The sequence below is a fragment of the Lichenostomus cassidix genome, chromosome 7 (genome assembly GCF_008360975.1).
Source record: "Lichenostomus cassidix isolate B80296 chromosome 7, HeHo_3.0, whole genome shotgun sequence".
NCBI classification, from domain to species: domain Eukaryota; kingdom Metazoa; phylum Chordata; class Aves; order Passeriformes; family Meliphagidae; genus Lichenostomus; species Lichenostomus cassidix.
In genome coordinates this window covers 12763546-12783985 of record NC_139488.1, presented here as the reverse complement: position 1 = coordinate 12783985, position 20440 = coordinate 12763546, and the positions used below count along the sequence as shown (strand labels likewise).

Sequence of the window (20440 nt, the reverse complement as noted above, 5' to 3'; positions counted from 1 at the left end):
TGGCGTTCACTTCCACAGTTCCATTCTTTTATAATCTGCATACATTTTTCTGTCCTTCAAAAACCAGAAGGAGAATCAAGCAGAAATACATTGTTTTGGGGTAAAGTAAGTTCTGCAAGCAGCACTACTGAGCAAGGGCCAGTTAGTCTTCGTTGTCTCATCTTATGGCACTTCACATAAAAGCCCAAATGAATTCTCTTTCTGATGAGAAGAGGCATATTCCAAGGGGAATTTTAGAAAACAATTCTATGAGAACTTGAAAGCATGATAAAAGGAGGTGAGGCCAGGGAACAAAACCAAATTAAATTAATTTTAAGTCACAAAGAAAAAAAAAATCGTTTTATCAACAGGTAGAAAGATATTCCCTTCAATTTGTTTTTAAAAGAAGATGTAGCCAAAATACAGATGTTTCATCCTAAAAGTAAATGAATCAATCAGGAGTGTGAAATACTGCACTTCTTACTGACAAATCTGTTTGTTGCCCAGAAGTTGCTGTCATGGTATTCTTTTCAGCCAAGCAATATAGTCTTAACTGTACATTTGGTTTGAAAGAATATAGGAACATTTTCCTCACATTTGTGTGGCATCCACCATAGCTGCCTAGGTATCACATGTTGCTGGGTGCTTCTGCAGAGACGGTTTTTCTGTTAATGGTATTGGTGAAAATGCTGTGGCACAAAGACCACCTAGAAAAAATGCAAAATGCTTTATTGTAAATCCTCATGTTCCTACCATGGAGGTTCAAGGGAGTAGAGACAGACAGAATGGGCTAGAGAAGTTTTTACACAACATTTTAATTATATACTAATTGCACTGCAAACTTCTAAATATCAGAATTAACTTGGGGTAAAAGAAGTCAGTTCCACTTCAGTCTACAGACCATTCTGTCTGTCTTTGATTGGCTGTTGTTAACCCTGCTAAAATGCTCTATCCCATCATCCAGAAGGGAAGGGAAATTGGATTACTGTTGATAGCAAGTCCGTACATTGATAACAGGATGGTGTGAGATGGGTGCTGTCTTATGGTCAAATTGATAGTCTGGTTAGAACACAAAAGAGCATCTATGGTGTACATTTTTTCCCTTTGAAGCACTTCAGAACATAGCAAGGAGCTGTCAGCATGAGAAATACTATTAGACTAGGGATTACCATGTTAATGATAACAAAGCTATCCTTGAGTTTACAAAACACTGAACCAGATGATTGCTTAATGCCCAGCTGTGATTTTCTGCCTTTTTACCTTTCTTTGTCTACTTTGTGTGTAGTTGTCACTTTCAAAAAGCTGTTTTGAGAGGCGTGTTGATAACTTTATTGTGTTAATGTCATCAGTTACACAAACACTGATATTACCAGGTAAAGTTAGTTCATTAGAACCAGATGCATGCACCCATAAATAAAACGATTTTTTAAAAAATAATGTTGGCAGTATGCCAAAAGATTATGACACTTTCGGAAAATTAGTCTGCTGCCAATTACATGTATTTATGATACTACACAAGTGTCTAAAACATCAAATTATTGATGTTAGTTCTGTTAAAATTACTTTTATAGTAATCAAGTTTTAGTGTCTGATGTTGGCTCCCTGTTAAGGTCAGGAGTAACTTGCAGATTCTAGGTTTAGACTGATTTAAATTTTCTTGAAATCATTCAATATTTAGAGTTCATTACATATCACTCTATATGCCTATGAATATGATGTTGACTACCACATAAATTCTTCTTTATTATTTGTTTAATAATTAAGATTACTTCACGTCTAGGTTTCTCTTCCATTGCTGGTAGTATTTTATTCTGTAACAACCAAACATGCATATTCAGGGCTGGTTAGCAAGGCTCTTTAGTTTGGACAGCAAAAGCCAAGTGAGAAAATACTCTTTGGTGTGATGCATGCAGTTTATAACAGGTTTATATTTCTTTTTAAGTAGTTAAAATAATCTAGGCTTTTGATGAACATGTATTAAGTTAAAAGGTACACATTAAAGTTGGAAAGGAAGTTCATAGCTTTCACCAGCTCTATAAGGAAAAAGAAATAATTTTCAAGCAGAAGACAGAAAAATGTCTCTGCCTGTTGGGAGAGCCTACTGGAAGCTCTTTTTTAGCATGAAAGCATGTCTTTTGGAAAGCAATATAAAGTAATGCTACCTGCTAACGCTATACATGCATATGTAGCATATATATTCATGGGATGCCCTTTGCCAAGAAAGTATTTTAAGAGAATTGAATTTGTGCCTTAGGTACATTATTGTGAGAAGAATAGAAACTATATCAATATCTTGCAGTTCACAGGTATTGAAAGGATGTCTATGCAGCTATGACAGCACAGCTGACTAGAGAGTAAAACTCACTTTCCAGCAACACTGAAATTTGAGAAGGGCTTGGCTACCTGGGTGCATCTGCTGTGGATCTTGGCTGGTACTGTTGGGATCAGCCCCTTGACCTTCTGTAGCCTCACTCTTAACTAGGACCAAACTTACTGATGTGCTTGTCCTGCCATGACTTTGGGTTTTTTGAATTGGGCAGCTGGGGAGGAAGTGATGGGCCACAGGCGGGGGATGTCCCTTGCAGACTCAGCTTTATTCTGTGCTGTATTTTTTTTAATGTGAACTTTAGGTAGCTCCAAGTCAAACAAAAAGTGCTAGCCAACAGAATTGTGGGCATGCATATTGATAATTTTCCCTTGCTTTTGGAGTCAGACTTGGCTGTATGCTGCAACTGGGGAACAGGAGACTCCTATTGAGGAAGACAAATCGTTTCAGGAGTGTTCAGCCTTCAGTCTAATATATTTTTCCTACTGCAGATAGCACTTCTGGGTTCATTATAGCTTACTCTCACCAGTCGTCATTTCTGTCTCAAGGCTGTTGTGCTTTCCAATGTAAAGCAGATTGATGCTGGCACATTTTTTCTATTTTAATTTTACAAAGTTGTCATACTGAAACTGTGCCTCGTATTGGAAGTGCCTTGAAGTGAAGAGATAAACAAAGAACTAAAATAAAATTTAAAAGGAGTATGAACAACATTTCATCTTAGTTTGTCTTTTTTAAAAATAAGCTGAATGGATGTAGTTACCCTTGTGCCACTGTAGTAAGTCTGCAAACATTAGCAGGTCAATCTAAATTGAGTTAGTGTATATGCAGTAAGCAGAAACAGGTGAAAATTAGGTTATCTGTGCCCAACTCTTTCTATATGCTATGAACAGTGAGATATAAACTAGTTTTTGGACATGATTAGGTTTTGTTTATTTTCAGAGAGGGGCAGAGGCAGAACATGTGCTGTATCTACCATAGTTATTAAACCAAGAAACTATATAAAAGTCACTAGCTCAGTTGTGACATTTGCAGGTAACGGTAGAAAGCCCTCTTGTAAATATATCAGAACTGAATCCAGGAGGAAAACCAGCAATAGTCCTTGGTACATTTCAGTTTTATCTCTGAAAAACAAAAGCCAGGAATTTTCTGTCCTTTCACTAAAAAAATCCACCCCAAAAAGTAATTGTCTTTGTCAGTGTCAGAAATGCCAACCAATTTAAAATCTGAAGGATGGTTTATAACTTCACTTTTTATGGTTTGTTGACTCCCAAAAATTTTCAAGTGAAGACTTATCTTATGCTAGATCTTTGTTCTAATGTTCTAAAAGTAGTCAAGGAATTTAGAGGTCTGTTGACCACAAATTGAAGTCATTTTCTGCAGCAAAAAAATAAAAAATGCCAGTGGCAAATATGCTCTCACTGTTAAAGTTCTTGCGTCCACAACTACTGTTAATCTTTGATTTAAAGGGGAATGACAAGTCTTTCTCCCTAGACCAGCTTTGAAATAATGTAATGTGTGACAGCTTTTACATCCCTATGGAAGGCTTTAATCCACATAAATGCACCTCTTGTAACTGGTGAAAAGCAGCATTTGCACAAGCAAGCATGGTTTCTCCAAAGTGGCAGGGTGAGGCCCTTTCCTGAGAACACAGGCTTACCTCTGCAGTAGTGGTTTGTATTCCCCTTTCCCAGCAGAAAGGTAGTTGCCATTTGGTTTTTCCTGTACCATGCCGTGTGATCACCAGTGCAGGATCCAGGTAAAGATCTGGGAGATGCACCTGCAGGCTTCCCCTTGGAAACTACTTGCTCCTACAACTCAGCATTTATTTTCCAGATTGTACCTTATCTCTGTCCTGAATTGTGTTGTAGGGCTCTAAAAATCAATCCACATGCAGAACTGGAAATCCAGCCTTGTCTTTCCCACTACCCTGAACTACTGCTTGAGCAGTAGTTTTCACATGCTCTTACCTAAAATCTTCTATACCTGTTCAGCCTGGATGCTAAAGAATAAAACGACCCTTTTACTAGACACAGCTAATGTTTTCTTTGACAGAGTTTCTCTGTCACTCACGTTCACCAGAGTACAAAATAAAAGTTAGTTAGGTCACAAAATATTAACAACTTCAAGCATCATTCCCCAGTGCTGTTTGCCAAGCCCCTTTGAAATGCTGGTAACCTTACAGGAGGATTTGTGGGAAGAGCATTTTGCTGTTAGATTTTCTGGCATTCAGCACCATTGGTGATCAAATGTGCCTATTTTGCCTTCAAGAGAATTGTGAAGATGAATAGAATTTATTCTGAAGTGTTCAGGTTCTTTCTTTCAGACCAAACTTCAAGGTCTGCTGCTGTTTCTGTGTCATCTCTTACTTCAAAGGTATCTGCCCTTTGACTTTTAAGTTGAGCTGTTGTTGTTGGGCCCCTTTGGGTTGCCTGAGGCTATCAGATGTCCAAATAGCCATAACAACAGAAATAATATTTGCTTTCATATGGTAAACAGTGCCTGTTTGATTGTTACCAGTATGTAAGTCAGTTCAGGCTTAAGGAAGAAAAACCAAATAAAAACAAACTGTTCAAACTTTATTTCAGTTTGCATTCAGCTCCCTCCATCCTTCCATTGTTTTCTAGACTTGCTGGTGCTTGTAGCTGTTGGGATTGGATACAGCCATGGCAAGGATACTTGCACAAAGGAAAAAAACTAATTTTTAGTCCAGATCAAGTGTAATTATACTTGAAAGTGTTCTGGTGTGGTTCCTGTTTTAAGTTCCAGTGAATGTTTGCTGACTAAACTTGTCTCTGTTGAAATTTATAGCCATTTAAACAGGAAAGGGTTATTTGCTGGGAGAGGATGGAGCAAATAGAAAGCCTTATCTCTGTCCTCTTAGAACCTGGACTCCTTCTGTGCTCACGACACTGTGCTGTAGGCAGTTCACGCTTGAAGAAACTGTTCAGACTAGTTTCTGAGCTGGAGTTCAGCTCCCCAGGCCCCTGCATTTGTGATCTTCAGGCTTGAACACTTCATTACCGTTGTACAGGAGGAAATGTATATTGCAGAAGCTCTGAGTAACTTAAAATGATGTAGTGCATCAGTTTAGCAACACAGATCAGTATTATCCTGTTATTTCTGTGTTTTGTTCAATGTATCCAGTAGTTCCTATTAAAATATTAAGCCTAATTCACAGTGCTTTTTTTTGGTTGAAATTTAAAGCCCTGCATGAGATTATGCACAGACACTTGAAAAAATGCCATTTCCACCATGATCTTCTCTTCTACTGGGGGCAACTTTTGTCTAAGATGTATTGCTCTTGCCTGCAGGATGTATCAGCTCCTGGACTATGAAGCTCATTTTCAGAAAAAAGCAGTGAATGCTTCCTTCAGTTGCTTTTGAATTTGGTAAAGTTCATCTGTGAATGAGAGGCTTTTCTTTAGGAAGTCTACCTTGTTCTTTCCTTCAAAAAGTAACTCACTGAAGCTATTTCTTTCTACCTTTTCTTTCTAGAAGAAAAGATAATGTCTTTACTTGTGAGTACCCTGAATGCATTACAGTGATGTGGAGCTATTAAATATGCATATGAGTAGTGCTCAATATAAGAAAGATGCAAGCAAACTCTCATAACTTACAGTGCTTTGGGTTATTATAATGCAATTATAAAATCTTCAGAAAAAAAGATTCCACTGTACAGAATGCTTTTAAATTTGTTTTTCTAAATAGTCCATTTTGATGAGCTTGGCAGAGGTAGTAGGAGTAAGACAAATAAAAATATCTCTAAAACACAACCCACACTCTTACCCCCAGCATACTGCCAGTCTCTCAGCATTTCTGGTTGTGAAGTATCTTTAATTATCATCTGGCCTGGATAATTAATATTGAATTTCTTCATAAGTTATAGTATTTGAAACATTTCACTGGTATATAAAACTGTACTGTGCTTTGTATCTAAGCATATCGTACTGAAGTTTTAAGTTTAAATATTTCACATACATAAAAACTTTGTTAACTTTTCAGGCTGCTCAAATTTTCTGTCAACACATTTCTTAAAATTAAGGGAATTGTAAGTTAAGGAAATACTTGTGTTTATATCAATCTGGCTTCACATGTCTTAGCTGAGAAGCCTCATAAAGAACTGAGATGTACTGAACCTTGTCATTCCGTGCATGTCATGTTCCTCACTTTGTCTTAACTGACCTTGGCCCTCTCAGGTAGGCAGACTTGATTTATTCTGCTATTTGGTACCATACTTTTGGCTTCCAGCTTCTGAGGAACTGGGAACAAGGGAACTTTTTTGTCTTGGGGTATATTTTCTCTGTGTATCTGAAAACAGCTTCAGCACCTTGTGTGGGGAGCTTAGGAAATAGTAGAACTGCACAAAGGCATGCAAATAGACAGGTGAGTTATTTCCTTCCATTTTGTGCCAAACACTTACATGCTAAACATGTCTCTGTGATATTCTGTTTCTAGGAAATCATTGGTATGATTTAGAATGTTTATTTTAAAACAAGAATAAACAAAAATCATAAATTTTGCTGCAAGGCCTTGTTATTACCAACACTTCTCTTGGTATGCCTTCCCTATATTTTTCTCAAAAACAAAGAAGTGGGTGTTGAATTGAAACAGTATGTTTATCCAGGAACACATCTAAGAAATAGGACTGTTAGTAACTCCTGCTACTCTCTGTCTTTTGGAGAGTTACTAGTTTGTCCACATCACCTTTGTGCTTACCTAAGCAACAGCAATGTGTTCCCTAACCTTTGTTCTTGCAGTTAGAGATGCTGCTATTAGTCAACAACAATAGTGCAATTAAGTCCACCTGTAACCTTAAAGTTGTTTCTGGTGGTAATAACTTTGTAGTGTGAAAATGAAGTTACCCATGGGATTTTGTTGGCTTATTCTTCTCTTCAAATGATTTTTAAAAAAATTATGGTTGTGCGAGTCCCCATCATAATCTGATTAGTAGATACAACTGTGCTCATTAAAATGTCCTGAGCTTAATTCATATATAAGGTCTTACAATTGCTGTTCTATTTTATTCGCAGCAAATATGCTGATATATCTTTGCTTAAGATATTTTGTTCGCCCAGGTTCCTTTCAATCGTGTGATAAATCCTGTTTTCTTACACTGCAATTTTTAGTGCTAAGTTATTTACTAACCAGTGCTGTTATTTCAAGATGTCATTAATAATTAACATGGAACCAGATCATTTTATGAAAGGTTATTTTATGATGACTTTTAAAAACCCTAGGAGAGGTTGGAAATACCATTATGCTTCATAAGGATTTATTGGAAATAACAATATACTCTCAGGTGATCTGTCTCTAGTCAAAATTGCCTGCGAAGTTTAAGATAAGCCAGCGATAGTAATGTCTTGGCTCACAGGAGTCATCTGAGTTTTATTAATAATATTCACTCATAAATTCAGGATAACACTGTGCCTGTACTCTCAGATCCTAAAACAAGGTTTTGCATACAGTTCAGCAGAATTAAAATGCTACACAGTTGCCTTAATTTCCATTGAGAACTGGGATTGAGATCAAGGGGTTTATGTAGGACAGTGTGTTTTCTCCCATTTGGATGCAGGCAACTTAATTCTTTGAAGAGATTCAGACAGCATTTTAGCCCTTATTTATTTGTTTTGTGCTCTGTAGGTTAAGATGTTCTCATGGTCTTTTACAGAAATCTTCAAAACAGATGGCCTGGTTTTTTTCTCTCTGACCAACTCTCTTTTAGAGTTTGGTTTAAAGTGTGCCAACAGAGAAATGTAAGAGAATGTGTAGTGTAGGGCTTGCTTGTTAAATAGAGGCCTGGCAAGATGAATTTGTGCTGTATTTTCCTTTGGCCATCATGTATTTTCCTTGCCACAGTGTTGGGGAGTTTTTGTTGAGAATGAAGATGGGCAATTTCATTTGTAGAATTCCCATAGCCAAAGAGAGAGTATTTTAAAGAGAGCTAATTCCTTCTTGTGTTGAAATATGCTGGGAGACCTCCACACTATCTTTGTGACCAGGTACAATTTTTGGAAGAACTTCATCTGCATATATATATATATATATATATATATGTATATATATAATATACATATAAATAGAAAAGGTTTCTTTTGAGACTTTACCATCTCTAAACATATGGAGAAAATGGTTAAATATAAAGCTGTCTGCAGGACAGTACTCACACTATTAGTAACTGATTCAGTAAGTTGCTTAGACTGAAGGAAACCAGGAAGTTTTAAATTAACTCAGTGTGTGAATCTTTTGAAAAGTAAATAAATTTGCAGCCCACGAAGTTAAGGAGAAATACTTAACTCCCTGCAGGAATGAAAGTGCCTTTGATCTAAACAGGCAATGTAATTCTTAGTACCTTGAATCCAGGGGCTGCATTCCAAGCTCAGGAAGCTCTACAGTAATCATACTGTGGTTCCCTGGCACATTGTGGAAGCATCTTGGAAAAATACTTGATGAGTGGATCTCTGAGAGCATTCAGGTCCTTGCCATGCTGTAGATTGGGTCTTTCATGGGACCCTGGTATGAAGATTTCTGATTTCCTGGAGTACAATAGAGAACATGTTTTCTACCTTAACATTTTAGCGAAGCATTTCCCCTGTAACATTTTAAATTCCTTTTTAGTTTTTCCTTTCAGGCAGAGTGCAGCAGAAGCTAGATTTCAATATCTCTTCTTTGCAGCATATTTTCAAGAAATTAATTTTTGTCTCATCTCTTGATATCCACAAGATGTGTCTGGGAGTTTGGTGTTCATGTTCTTTAATGGTTGATGTAAGCTTAGTGTTCAGCCATTGACAAGGACAAACAATGATGGATGTACACCACAGACACCTGGAGAAAAGGTTCTAACTTACACTTGTATGCTTCTGTTTATTTCATAGAGTGGGCTCTGTCAGATTTTTTTTATGTTCTTATGCTTAACATGGCTTGGTTAATATTTCTGAGACACCTGGGCTTTGTCTGTTTATACTCTTGTTGGGCATTGTATTATGCAGACATGTGTGTGCATTCTGGAGTATAGGAAATGCTGTATCTGTTCTACAAAGATTTAGTCAAAGCTAAAATACTCATCTGACTATGCCATCTGTTTTGTGGCTCTCCCATCTCTGCACTCTTCAGACTCCAGCATTACTTGCACACGGAATCACATCCTAATTGTTGTCTCTTTAGCTTTGCAGTGAGGGTGTTCTAAATATTCATCACGTTATGTATATATCATTATTAGAAATCCTAGGCTTTAAGCACACTGTTATCCATTGTTCAGTAAACACAATTACATTGCCCTATCGTTCATCTCTAATGAATCCATGCTAATTGATTAATCAGTGCTGTTGCTCCACTGTGATAATCCCATATGAGGAGTAGTAGTAACATAACTGGCAATTACTAACATACATTGCACACTGAGGAAAACTTAACGTAATACGCTGTAATAATAATAGATAATACACGGGGCAAACTCAGATCAGCAGGAGCAGAGTGGTGCCCTGGCCAGGCCTTTCTGCTGGGAGGAGAGGTGGCCAGGTGGACCTGATGTAGTGGTCTTTGGATGTGGGACCCAGTGATTACTGTGCAGGGGCTCTGTCAGGGTATCCCCGAGGAGTGGGGTGTAACCAAAAGGTGTGTCTAAGAAGACAGAAGCAGGCTTTTTCATAGTTTCATCTGGTGTTGATTACTGAGGTGAGTGCCTTCTTGGCTTAAATATAGCTGTGACAGCAACTGCTGAAGTAAGAGGAAAAGCATTCTGATACCATTACAGCATCTTACTGATGTTACTGTTTCAAAGCATTGAGGAGAAATTTCTGATTCAAGCCAAAGCTTGACATTGGCTCTTGCAGGCTGTGAGCAGTGCTTAGTAGGCTGATGGTAACAATTTTGGTTATCCTTGCTGTCACCGAATCAATGCATCTATGGATTCCTGTTGACAAACCTAGCTTGTTTAATATGTGCCATTCATAAATAGAATTAACAGCAAAATACCAAATGCAGTCTTTAATGAAGACCTTTTTAACTCTGAAAATGGATATGATTTTTAAATTTTGGAAACCTCTGTTGTTCACTCCCAACTATCATTAGTGGTGGTGAAGATAAGTGTAATTTTAATTTTGATGAAAAAAGCAGGTGAAGTCAATAAAGAATTTATTGCAAAGAATAGAGATGCAAGGCTAAATTATCACTTGTACATTGACCTCTTAGATAATACACATTTTTTTAGCTTTTGAGATAATATTGAGGGCATATTGTTGTAACAGAAGCAGAAAGTTTGTCTTTGCACTACTGAATAAATTGGTAAAGTTTTCTTTGTGTGCACTAGATACATGGGATTTTTTTTAAGTGTTCAGAATTAGTAGCTTTATGTGGAGGGAATAAAATTCAAATTTTGTTTGTGGGGGAGATAGCGATGTGCCATCATACGTAATACTGTCTAGATAAGATTTAGATGTTATCTAATTACTACTTTTATGAAGAAGTTACCCTATGTAATGCATAGTGGGTTTAGAGATTTTTTTTTTCTTTATTTTAAAAAAGGAATACAAGCTGTTTCTCTTTGCACAAATAAGAAATTAGTCAAAATGCAGCTTTGTAGTTTGCAAATCTCTTGTAAAATGTTCTGTCAATTAGAGATCTTGGGAGGCTTAAATCTGTGAGTCAAGCCAAGAAAGGTCATGCTGGTGTTCTCTAGGTCTGAGAAAATTTGGTCGATTTCCTTGTAGAAACATTAATTTCTTTCCCAGTTTTGCAATATTAATTGCCCAGTGGCAGTTTCCAACCAAGAGAAGGGATTAGTGTGCATTTGTAGAGCTAATGATAGTGCACTTTTAAGTGACGCTTGTTGCCATGGGAATAATTGCTTACAAATAATTTATATAGTAACTCAAATGTCCAAAGTTTGTGCTCCTTTTTTGAATGCATATTTTTGTCTCCAAATGGATGATACGGAAAAAATAATAACTTTTTGCTTGGAAACACCCACTTCTGTACTGCCTTGCACTGTTGATATGACTGCTAAATGTTCTTTATAAATAAAAGGCTACCCCTGTATTTCTGGACAGTAAATATAGCAACAGTCCTTAAAATATGAAAGTATAATAAATACACTACAAATAAAACAAAATAAAAATATTAATATCCTAACAGATAGCATGTCTCAGGTCAGCCAAAATATTTTAAGTGCTCTAAGCCTGACTTAGTTCAAATTAATAATCTTGCTGAGATGCAAATACTACTGACTCAGGCACAGAGTCCTCTGTAGTGTCTCATTGGCTTGCAGTGCAGACAGAGAGCTCATAGGCAATTAAAATCAGCATGATAAATGGGGAGAGAGCTAATAAACATATTCCCTTTTTTAAAGGTGTCAGTGGTCATATGGCTGGCCAGTTAACTGCATCCTTTAAATAATTAGTCCAGTAATGACAGCTCCTAAAAGTTGTGAACATATACCATATTCCTTATGCTTCCAGTAGTTTTCTGGTTGGTATCGGTGTGTGGGTTGTTTGGTTTGGGTTTTTTTCACCCTTACTACTGGAACATTTCCTTTTATTTTAAGAATTGGTTCCTGGCCAGTAGAGGTGCTAAATCCTAATATTTATCAATATACTATCAATGCTTTTAAAAGCAGCTTTCTACTGTTTTGGAAAAGACATTGCTCACACCTCAGCCTAGAAATTGTTGAAAATGTTGGGCTTACGTCCAGAGTTTTATGTGCAGGAAAGCTACTTCTGGAGATTTTAACTGAGGTATTTTTTCCATTTTTCTTTTTCTCTCAACCCTTCACAAATGGAAGTACTTAGGCACTCCAGCTGTGCCTCTTCCTTCCCTTCACCCATGCAAAACACAGCCAAGGAAGATGTGAACTCTGCAGTACTGTTATAGCAAATGGATTTTTTTTTTTTCTCAGTGATAGAAAAGTTTTTCATTATGAGGACTCTTGGAGTTCTGTTGCCAAATTAATATGTAACAATTTTGATCCCCAGGCCTAAAGTAATCCTTGGTGCTCTTAATAATAAGGAACTTACTGTTTGTATAGGACTTTGGGAAAGAGACCATTGCTTTTTCCAAGCAGAGAACATTCCTCAGCTAGATTTTTGGATGATTAAGATGAAACAGTTTGGGAGTAGGTATAGCACGAAGGGTCAGGGAGAACATTTTGAAGGTTGACATTGGCAAGGTGTGTTTTACATGCAGAAGTTGAACAAGTCCAGGAGAGCTCATGGACTTCAGAGTGGAATGAAGAGTACAGAACCTGGCTGGTGTAGCTTGTGTCCGTGAAGACTTGAAGCTCACCCAGTTTTGGTTCCTTCTGATTTGGGTGCTCCCTGGAAGCTGTGTTTGATACTAGCAGTATCTTGCCCATGTAGAAAGCAGGGACTCCAAGGTGTCTGCTAGCTTGGGTGCAGTAGTATTTAGGAGGGTAGACGAGGCTGCCTCTCACACTTGACCCCAGGAGGTGAGTACCCTTCCCTGGGTTTGTGGGCTCAGCACGTCCTGTTTGCTACTGAGAATTTGCCCTCCTGTTGTTTTAACTGAAGTTGTTGACCACTGAGCTAAAGCATAAGCAATAACTTTGAAAATGTGTGTGTGTGTGCATGATGTTCCTGTCCCACTTTTCCCAAAGATAGTGAGTACATCCCTTGAGCTGCATGTTATAGAGTTGCTCATAATCTGCTTCAATGCTGAGTCACCCAGAGCACTCGGACCTGCTGGGGAAGGGGGTTTCAGGCAGCACAGTGTATGTAATCCACCAGTATAGCCCAGCTGCAATGATGACCCTCAGCAGACAGTTCTTAACAAACAATTTGGGGCAATAATTTCTTACTCCAGACTGATTCTCAGGAGAGTGTCTATTTACGCCCTTGCTTTAAAATAATCTTTTAAATGCCAAGATCACAACTCACTACAATATTCAAGAAATCCGTTGGTAGTTGAGGGGAAAAATATTGCTGTTGTGGTTCCTGAAACTGTCATGTAATTGCTAAAAGCCGTACTATATTATGGCTTTTCTTTGTGCTCTGCTAATTAAACATGAATCCACTTGGATGTTATTAAAAATATCTGAAGACATACAGCTATTCTTATGCTGAAAAATATCTTTTACCAGTCCAGTAGAATACATTTCAATTGACAAGATTGAAAGAAGCTGGGTGATTCTTATTTTCATATTAGTTGACTGCCTAAAAATCATCTTTAGCAAGTGATTAATTGCATTTGTAGATACTGCACAATTGCATCAATTATCCATTTCAAATTAATTTCATTCTGAATAGTTGAGAGGATGATGTAGTTTAATCAGTAAGTGAAATGGAAGTGTTGTAAGCTGTTTAGAAATACTTCCCACATTCTACAGCCCAGTGATTTAAATCAAGCAGACCACTGGAAAAATAAGAAATATACAGTAACAAACACCAATACTTTTCCTTCAGTTTAGCAGCACTTTATTAGCCTCCTTTGCATTGATTTCCATCCTTGATGTATTAATGATAGCAATACAGTTTGAATTATATGTTATGATGCTTATTTAGAAGGAAAAAAGGAAGGCTGTGTTAGATTAAAAAATTAATCTGGAATTTTTTGAGGCATTGTTATGCATGCCTTTGCAATACTAAATCATTCTTGCATACATTTTAGGAAGTGGGTTTGGGTGTTACGTAAAGCTGTATGGACAGGAAGATTGGGAGTTAGCCTGTTACAATCTTGGTAATGAAAGATTAGCCAAGCAAATGAAATGCAGATGTTGACACCAACTTAGTCTTCATATCTAATCCTTGAATGACTGTGAATAATACCCAAGAAAAACAAGTGATGCCCAACACAATTGCTCATCACCCACTGACTGATGTTCAGCCTGATCACTGAGCAGCAATCAGCTCCTCCCAGGCAGCTGCCCCCAGTTTATGCATTGGCCATGATGGTCTAGAGAATCCCCTTGGCCAGGTCAGGTCAGCTGTCCAGCTCTGCTCCCCATGGCTTCTGGTGCAGCCCCTCTGGCAGAGCACGGGGAACTGAAGTGTCCTTGACTTAGGCTGAGCACTACTTAGAACAACCAAAATACCAGTAGTTTATCAACATTATTCTCATAGTAAATCCAAGACAGTCCTGTGCCAGGTACTAAGAAGAAAATTAGTTCTGTCCCAGTCCAAAGCAGGATTCCTCAGTTACAAAAGTTTTTCTTACAAAGAGGTGTTACTGCTACAGTTACAGTACAGGTTTCTGCTAGCTGGAAGCTTGTTATATATTTCACTTGCCAGCTTGTTTGCTGGCCTTGAGATAACCTGACTTTGTACATGGAAAGTAATAAAGATAACTTGAATATTTTCTTTGTGAAGGGTTTCAGTGCCACATCTTCAGTTAGGCCCATGGTGGATTTAAGGCCAAATGGAGGAATAGAGATACTGATTTTCAGTCTAAAATATTTTGAAAGCTTGTGGTGCACTGCATTTTTTTTGCAAACTGATGCTGGTGAGTATCGTAAAGAAGGGCAGTGGTTATTGCAGCTATTTCTGAGCCATTTCAAGAACACACACTTACATTTTGTCCTAACAGACCAGGTGAGCCACAGAGAAACCTTTTGGGCCTAAAAAGTCATGTACAATTGGCCACAACTTGAAAACAGCAGTGGATGCTACTGCTGGGCATTACGGCAAAATGCATATAACTTTGGTTCAAATAGAGTTATCACATTTTAACCTGTGCTTGATTACATTATTACTGAACAAGAAGGGGCCTATATGTGTATTTTCCATGAGTTTTGTGGTTTTCTGTATGCAATGTCAGGTATTGCATTTGTTGTTCTAACTGGAGGTAAACACCTTTACTTTATAACACGGACTAATTGGTTTGGGAATATTTATGAAAGTGTTGATTTTTAAAGCTAAATATAGTGCTTTGGCTTTTTAAACTCATTCTGGCTGTCAGAAATGCTCACATGATCCTGGAAGTGTTGCTAAAACTGTTCAATTTTTAAATACGGTAATTAAAATTGTCTGTTGTGAGAGCAGTAGATGAGACATTTCCTGCATTTGTAAACTGAGCATCCCTTTCACCCCCAGGTTTCCTTGCATCTCACTGTTTATGTTGGTGGGATCTGAACTCTCACTGAACCTTCTTGGAAGGTTTGCTGTTGGCCAAGCAGGGAGAGGGAGCTCTTCAGCCTGCCACCCTGCTCCATGACCTTGTGCTCCTTGGTTTGGATACTTTTCCTTTGTTTTAAAAAGCTGATACCCTCAGGGAATACAGTACTGGAAACTAGAACTTCAGACATACATTTTCACTTTTAACTCTGTCATTAAAAGAAAGTCTCAGATAAAGATACTTTCCCTTGGGTATACCACACTGCTTGAGTCCTAATTTGAGTAGATATGTGTATTTCCTCTATTAATAGAGCTTATGTGTTTCCTTCAAGTTTATGGCTAGTGTTTGATGACCATTTTATATTCCAAGCGTATCCTGCACTCAGTGTTTTCTCCTGTTCTTTATTTAGGGTCCTTGTTCTCTAAATTTATCTATTTTGAGATTTTTCTCATGTTGGTTATTGTATAATAAGAAGTTTTTTTTCAAAGAAAAGGATGTTTTTTGTTACACAGCTTTTCTAAAAATGATGTGTTGGCAATTTTATGCTACCCAAAAACTTATTTGTCTGAAGAATGAATTGTATTCTGAGTCTACCAGACAGACTTGAGGTGATTTAGGGGCTTTCTATAGCCACTGGTGGCCTGTGAATATTTCTAAAGTTTTCTTGCTGAGCTAGGTGATACAGTCAGCTCTTGCATGAATGTGCAAACTTCTGGTGCAGAAGAGCCTCAGCAAAAGATTTGTTTTTAGCTAAAATGGAGTTCAAAACTATACTGTAGCCAGAGTTTAGGTGGAAAACAGATGTAGTACAGTTTCTTTGAGGACAGCAAAACCCAGGGATTTTGAGTTGCAAAGATAGTGAGAAAGCAGAGCAGTGAGGCTGGTGGGCAGCCACTGCTGTGTTGGCTACTCAGGGCTGCACCTTTTGTTTGTGATATAAATGGTTGGCTTGAGCATTTTCAGTCAACTCTGTCTCTCTTTGTCTTTATTCTAGCCAGAAATGGATAACTTCATGTCTCTGTCCAAAAGTGCCACTATTGTTTTTCCCCTCCAGTATTTTGTGGGTTTTATGAAATGAGCCTTTTCAAAAATTAAAGAAAATCCCATATACTTTGTCATACTCACAAAGCTCAATAAGACCATGACTGATGCCATCATGTTTATTGCTGGGGCTAATATGTGCCCATGCTGACTGTTGAATTGAGAAGAGTGAATGTTCACAAAGTAGAAAATGTTACTGCTGGTACATACTCTGTCACTCCTACTGCCTCATGTACATGTTTACCTAACTTGAGAGTTGTCACAGAGTGAATACAAGGCTCTTTCTAGCATTTGGGTTGCAGTTGTTTGCAGAGGGCTGTTATTTAATGGAATCACTCTCTACTGCTTTAATCCTAATTTGAAGAACATGCTTTTAGTAGCACTACCAAGAATTGCTTAATTCAAGTTATCCCTATGTAAAGAAATTTAAAAATTTCCACTGTTCTTAGATGCATTATGCTTCCTTGGCTTTTGCTTCTACCAAACCATTTTGCATTTTATTCCTATGTCCTAAGTGAAAACTGCAATTCTGTCACTGTAAATCTGTTACAGTGTCAGTTGAATTTGAGTCAAGGTGTGTTAGTTGTGTCATTAATTCTGCTACTATTGAGAAACTGACAATCAGTCTTTTTAAAAACTAAACAAGAGATTGAACATTTTTGTGTGCATTGGATCTTTGTCTTTTGACAGTGTCTTTAGTTGCGCATTTTTGGTTTGCTATTATTCTGCTCATTTGTCAGGAGTTGATCTGTTTAAATTTACTGTGCTTCTGATGTAATGCTGAAGTATGAAAGGAATTTGTCCATTTACAGTGATTGTTACGTGACTGAAATACTAATGTCATTCTCAGAGAGCTCAGTTATAATGTCAATGTTATGATCCATGTTTCCTTGATCAGTTAAGCCTTTAAATATATCTGGCTTTGTGTTTACTGACTTGAGCATGTGATAATCTGTGATACGTGGGAGCACTATATGCCTGCAAATCAAAACAGGCAGTAGCGTGCAGGATGGGGGCTCTGACACTGAACTTTTTCTGAAATCCTTCAGCACACTTCTGTCCAGTCAGAAGAGGATAACTTTTCTTTAGAAGCTTTTAACTTTAAATTTAAACAAGCAAAACCCACCACAATAAACAAACATCCCTAGCCAAAAAAAAATAACCCACAAACAAAAGAAACAAAAAAAAAAGGCAAGCTGTAATTGTGTTATGGACTCCAAATTTCATCCTCTAATTCCTCATGGAAGTTTTATCTTGTGGAAAGATTAAATTTGTGGACATGTGTGACTGTCAGGTCCCACACAAGGCTACTTTCTTATTTTCTGTCAGAGGACTGATCATGCCTTGAAACATACAAGGCATGTTTATAAATCTGTTTTTGAAGACCTCTTCCAAAGGCCAGATACCCCTAGTATTTATACTAATCCTCTTATCCAGCTTCAAGATCCTTTCTGCTGGTCTGGCCTTTAGTAGAAAAAAAAGCTTTTTATTGCCATCTTTCTGTAAGGACCTCTTGCTTATCTTGCATTGTAACTGTGCTCTTAGCAATGTTGTACTGTCTACAAAGCAAATTGAAGGATGAGATTATGCTTGTTGATCAAAAAACGGTTCCTTGTGGTCAAAAATCTGTGAACCAGTCAACAGAAACAAGAAATGAGATTGTGTTCTGAACATCAGTGTTTATCATTGCTGTGAAGTCTGTTTCCCAAGAAGTGGGAGCTAGGGGACAAGCATGAGGGTAATCTCACCACAGCAAAACCAGCAGTAACTAAAAGCCCTGAAACAGAGAAATAACGTAGCTTATGTAGCTTGTGTAGACTGCAAGGGAGGTTTCCAATGGCAAAACAGTTCTGAAACGTGAGTAGCACGTTCTCTGTCATGTACTGTGTTCCAGCCAGTATCTGGAAGAAAAGGGTCTAGTAAATTCACAACCCCAAATCTGCTCATGGCGTGACTATATCTAACTTCCAAAAAGTAGAGCCTTTGTAGTACCAGTGTTTTCCATGGTTAGCTAACAAGAGGTTACCTTTGTTGGGAGCATTATTGTTAAGAGATTTGTCTGCTTCCAGCATCTGCTGCTACCAAGGCTTTTTTTAAAGCTTTTGTCAAGATGAAGTTTCAACATATGAAGGCTGTGTGTCTGATTTCTGTTGGTGATGCACTGCTTGAGGTTGAATTCTTGATTTATGAGGTGTGTATGGAATATACTTCAAATAACAAGAACTGTTCCTTGACATGTGGTTCCACTGTGAAAAGTGATTGGAAGAGATGGCACATACTCAATACACAGCTTTTAAAAGTGGTTCTTTATTAGTGACAGAAGTTCACTTTGAGTGAACTATATTGGTCTTGCAGTTGAAGCCAAGTCTGTTGGCTTCTGCTCTAATTAACACACAAAGAGCATCACTACCAATATTATAGGTTCAAAAGTACCATGTGAACCAAAAGGGATCCAGCTTGATTTATATCTCAAGGGTTTGCTTGCAAGGCTGCTCATGATTTTGAAGTGCAAGGCAACCCACACTTGCCCCCAGCTCTCATGATACTTATAAACTAAAAATAAATTGTGCAAATCTTTGAGGGATTCTAAACACCAAACCTTTAAAGCCATCTTTTGAGAGAAGCTGGAACTTTTAATAACGAGTATAGAACTTTTATTGAAAATTAAATTACCTATCTAGTTGGCTTTGTTCTTTGAAATTAATTTATAGCATTGCTACCTTTTGCCTTGAGACAACTTAATATGGCGAGTGTATACACTGGGAAACTACCACTGCAACAACAAAAAAAATAATTATTAACTTTAGGCTTTATCTAGTTAAGATCAGGCTCTGAATTGAATTCTCTTGGTGTGTTGACAGCTGAAGATTTATGTCTTCCAGCTCTATTCCTGTTGCAGAGTTGACAGAAGTGACCTCTCCAAAAAAAGGTCTTTGTTACGGATTTTGCTCTGTTTACATTATTGCCATAAGGGTTGGGATGAAGTACAGTATGTTAAAGCTAATACATCACCTGCTGACAGTGGTCTTATCTCATTGGTAACTATTTCCCTCTCCCAGTATGAAAAAAATGCAAACATTGAGTGTAAGGATCACAAAAAGAAAGTTAAAGAACAGTTTTCAAGAGCTTTAGCATTGATATCTGGACCCCATGTGCACTGTAATTTTGTGTCTGACTGTCCAAATGGCTGCATAATTTCTTTTTCTGGGAAGTTACTGTGAAAATGTCTGCCAGATAAATGCTAGTAAGGGATAGAGTATTAAAAAAAAAAAAAACAAACAGCTATTTAGTTTACTCAAGGTCAGTGTGATCCCTTGGGAGAAAGGAGGAGGCTCAAAGTGGGAAAGAATGGCATTCAGGTTAGGCAAAGAAGAAAGTAAAGTAATATCACAAGCTTCTCCAGTGGAAGGGTGGTGGGACTGGCATGAGGAGCAGGACTTTAGATACCTCCTGTTTCTCCAAATGCTGTGTCACAGGTGCTTCATCAAGAATGCCTCTTTCAGTCCCCACAGTCAGTGGGATGATGTCACTTTATGACTGACTTTCTCTTCCAAATACAGACTCAAATACAAACACCATTGTTCTATATGCATAACTGTGTAGGTACTTTCAATATGTGCTTTGAAATCTCTCAACAGGGTGCTTCCCAGGCGTCCTTTCAGGATGGGGAGATGAACCTCACTGGACCCACAGAACTGCTGTTGGCTCAGAGGGCCCGGCTCCCTGGCAGGTAGGAACGTCTGGTTGGTGCTTGCTCAAGTGGGATTGACCCATTTATGCAATACAAAACTGACTTCTCATTCCAGTTGCACCTCTAGTTCTGCATTGTGCTTCTCCCATGATCTCTTTGTCCCTCCTTTTCCACCCTAAAATTGTATTAGATTCACATACTGGAGCACATATTTGAGCATGATAGTCTTTTACCCTCATTGTTGAATATTGTCGCTGTTGAGCAGCTAGCAGAGTAATGAAAGCATCAGTTCTCAGTGGCGAGAAGGAATGACCTTTATTGTTTTGATTTCATCACATATATAG

General features: G+C 37.8%; 1 protein-coding gene across 7 annotated transcripts in view; it reads left to right on the top strand.

The window, feature by feature from the left end:
- The window catches only part of PARD3B (par-3 family cell polarity regulator beta), a 398314-nt gene that overhangs the window by 147698 nt on the left and 230176 nt on the right, over positions 1-20440 (top strand). For 6 of the 7 annotated variants that reach the window (XM_085066249.1, XM_085066251.1, XM_085066248.1 and 3 more), the window contains exon 5: positions 20044-20135. The exons of the other annotated variant lie outside the window; for it this stretch is intronic. In XM_085066249.1, the coding sequence (XP_084922375.1) occupies positions 20044-20135 (92 nt within the window). The remainder of the gene's footprint in view (positions 1-20043; positions 20136-20440) is intronic. 7 annotated transcript variants of the gene reach the window in all.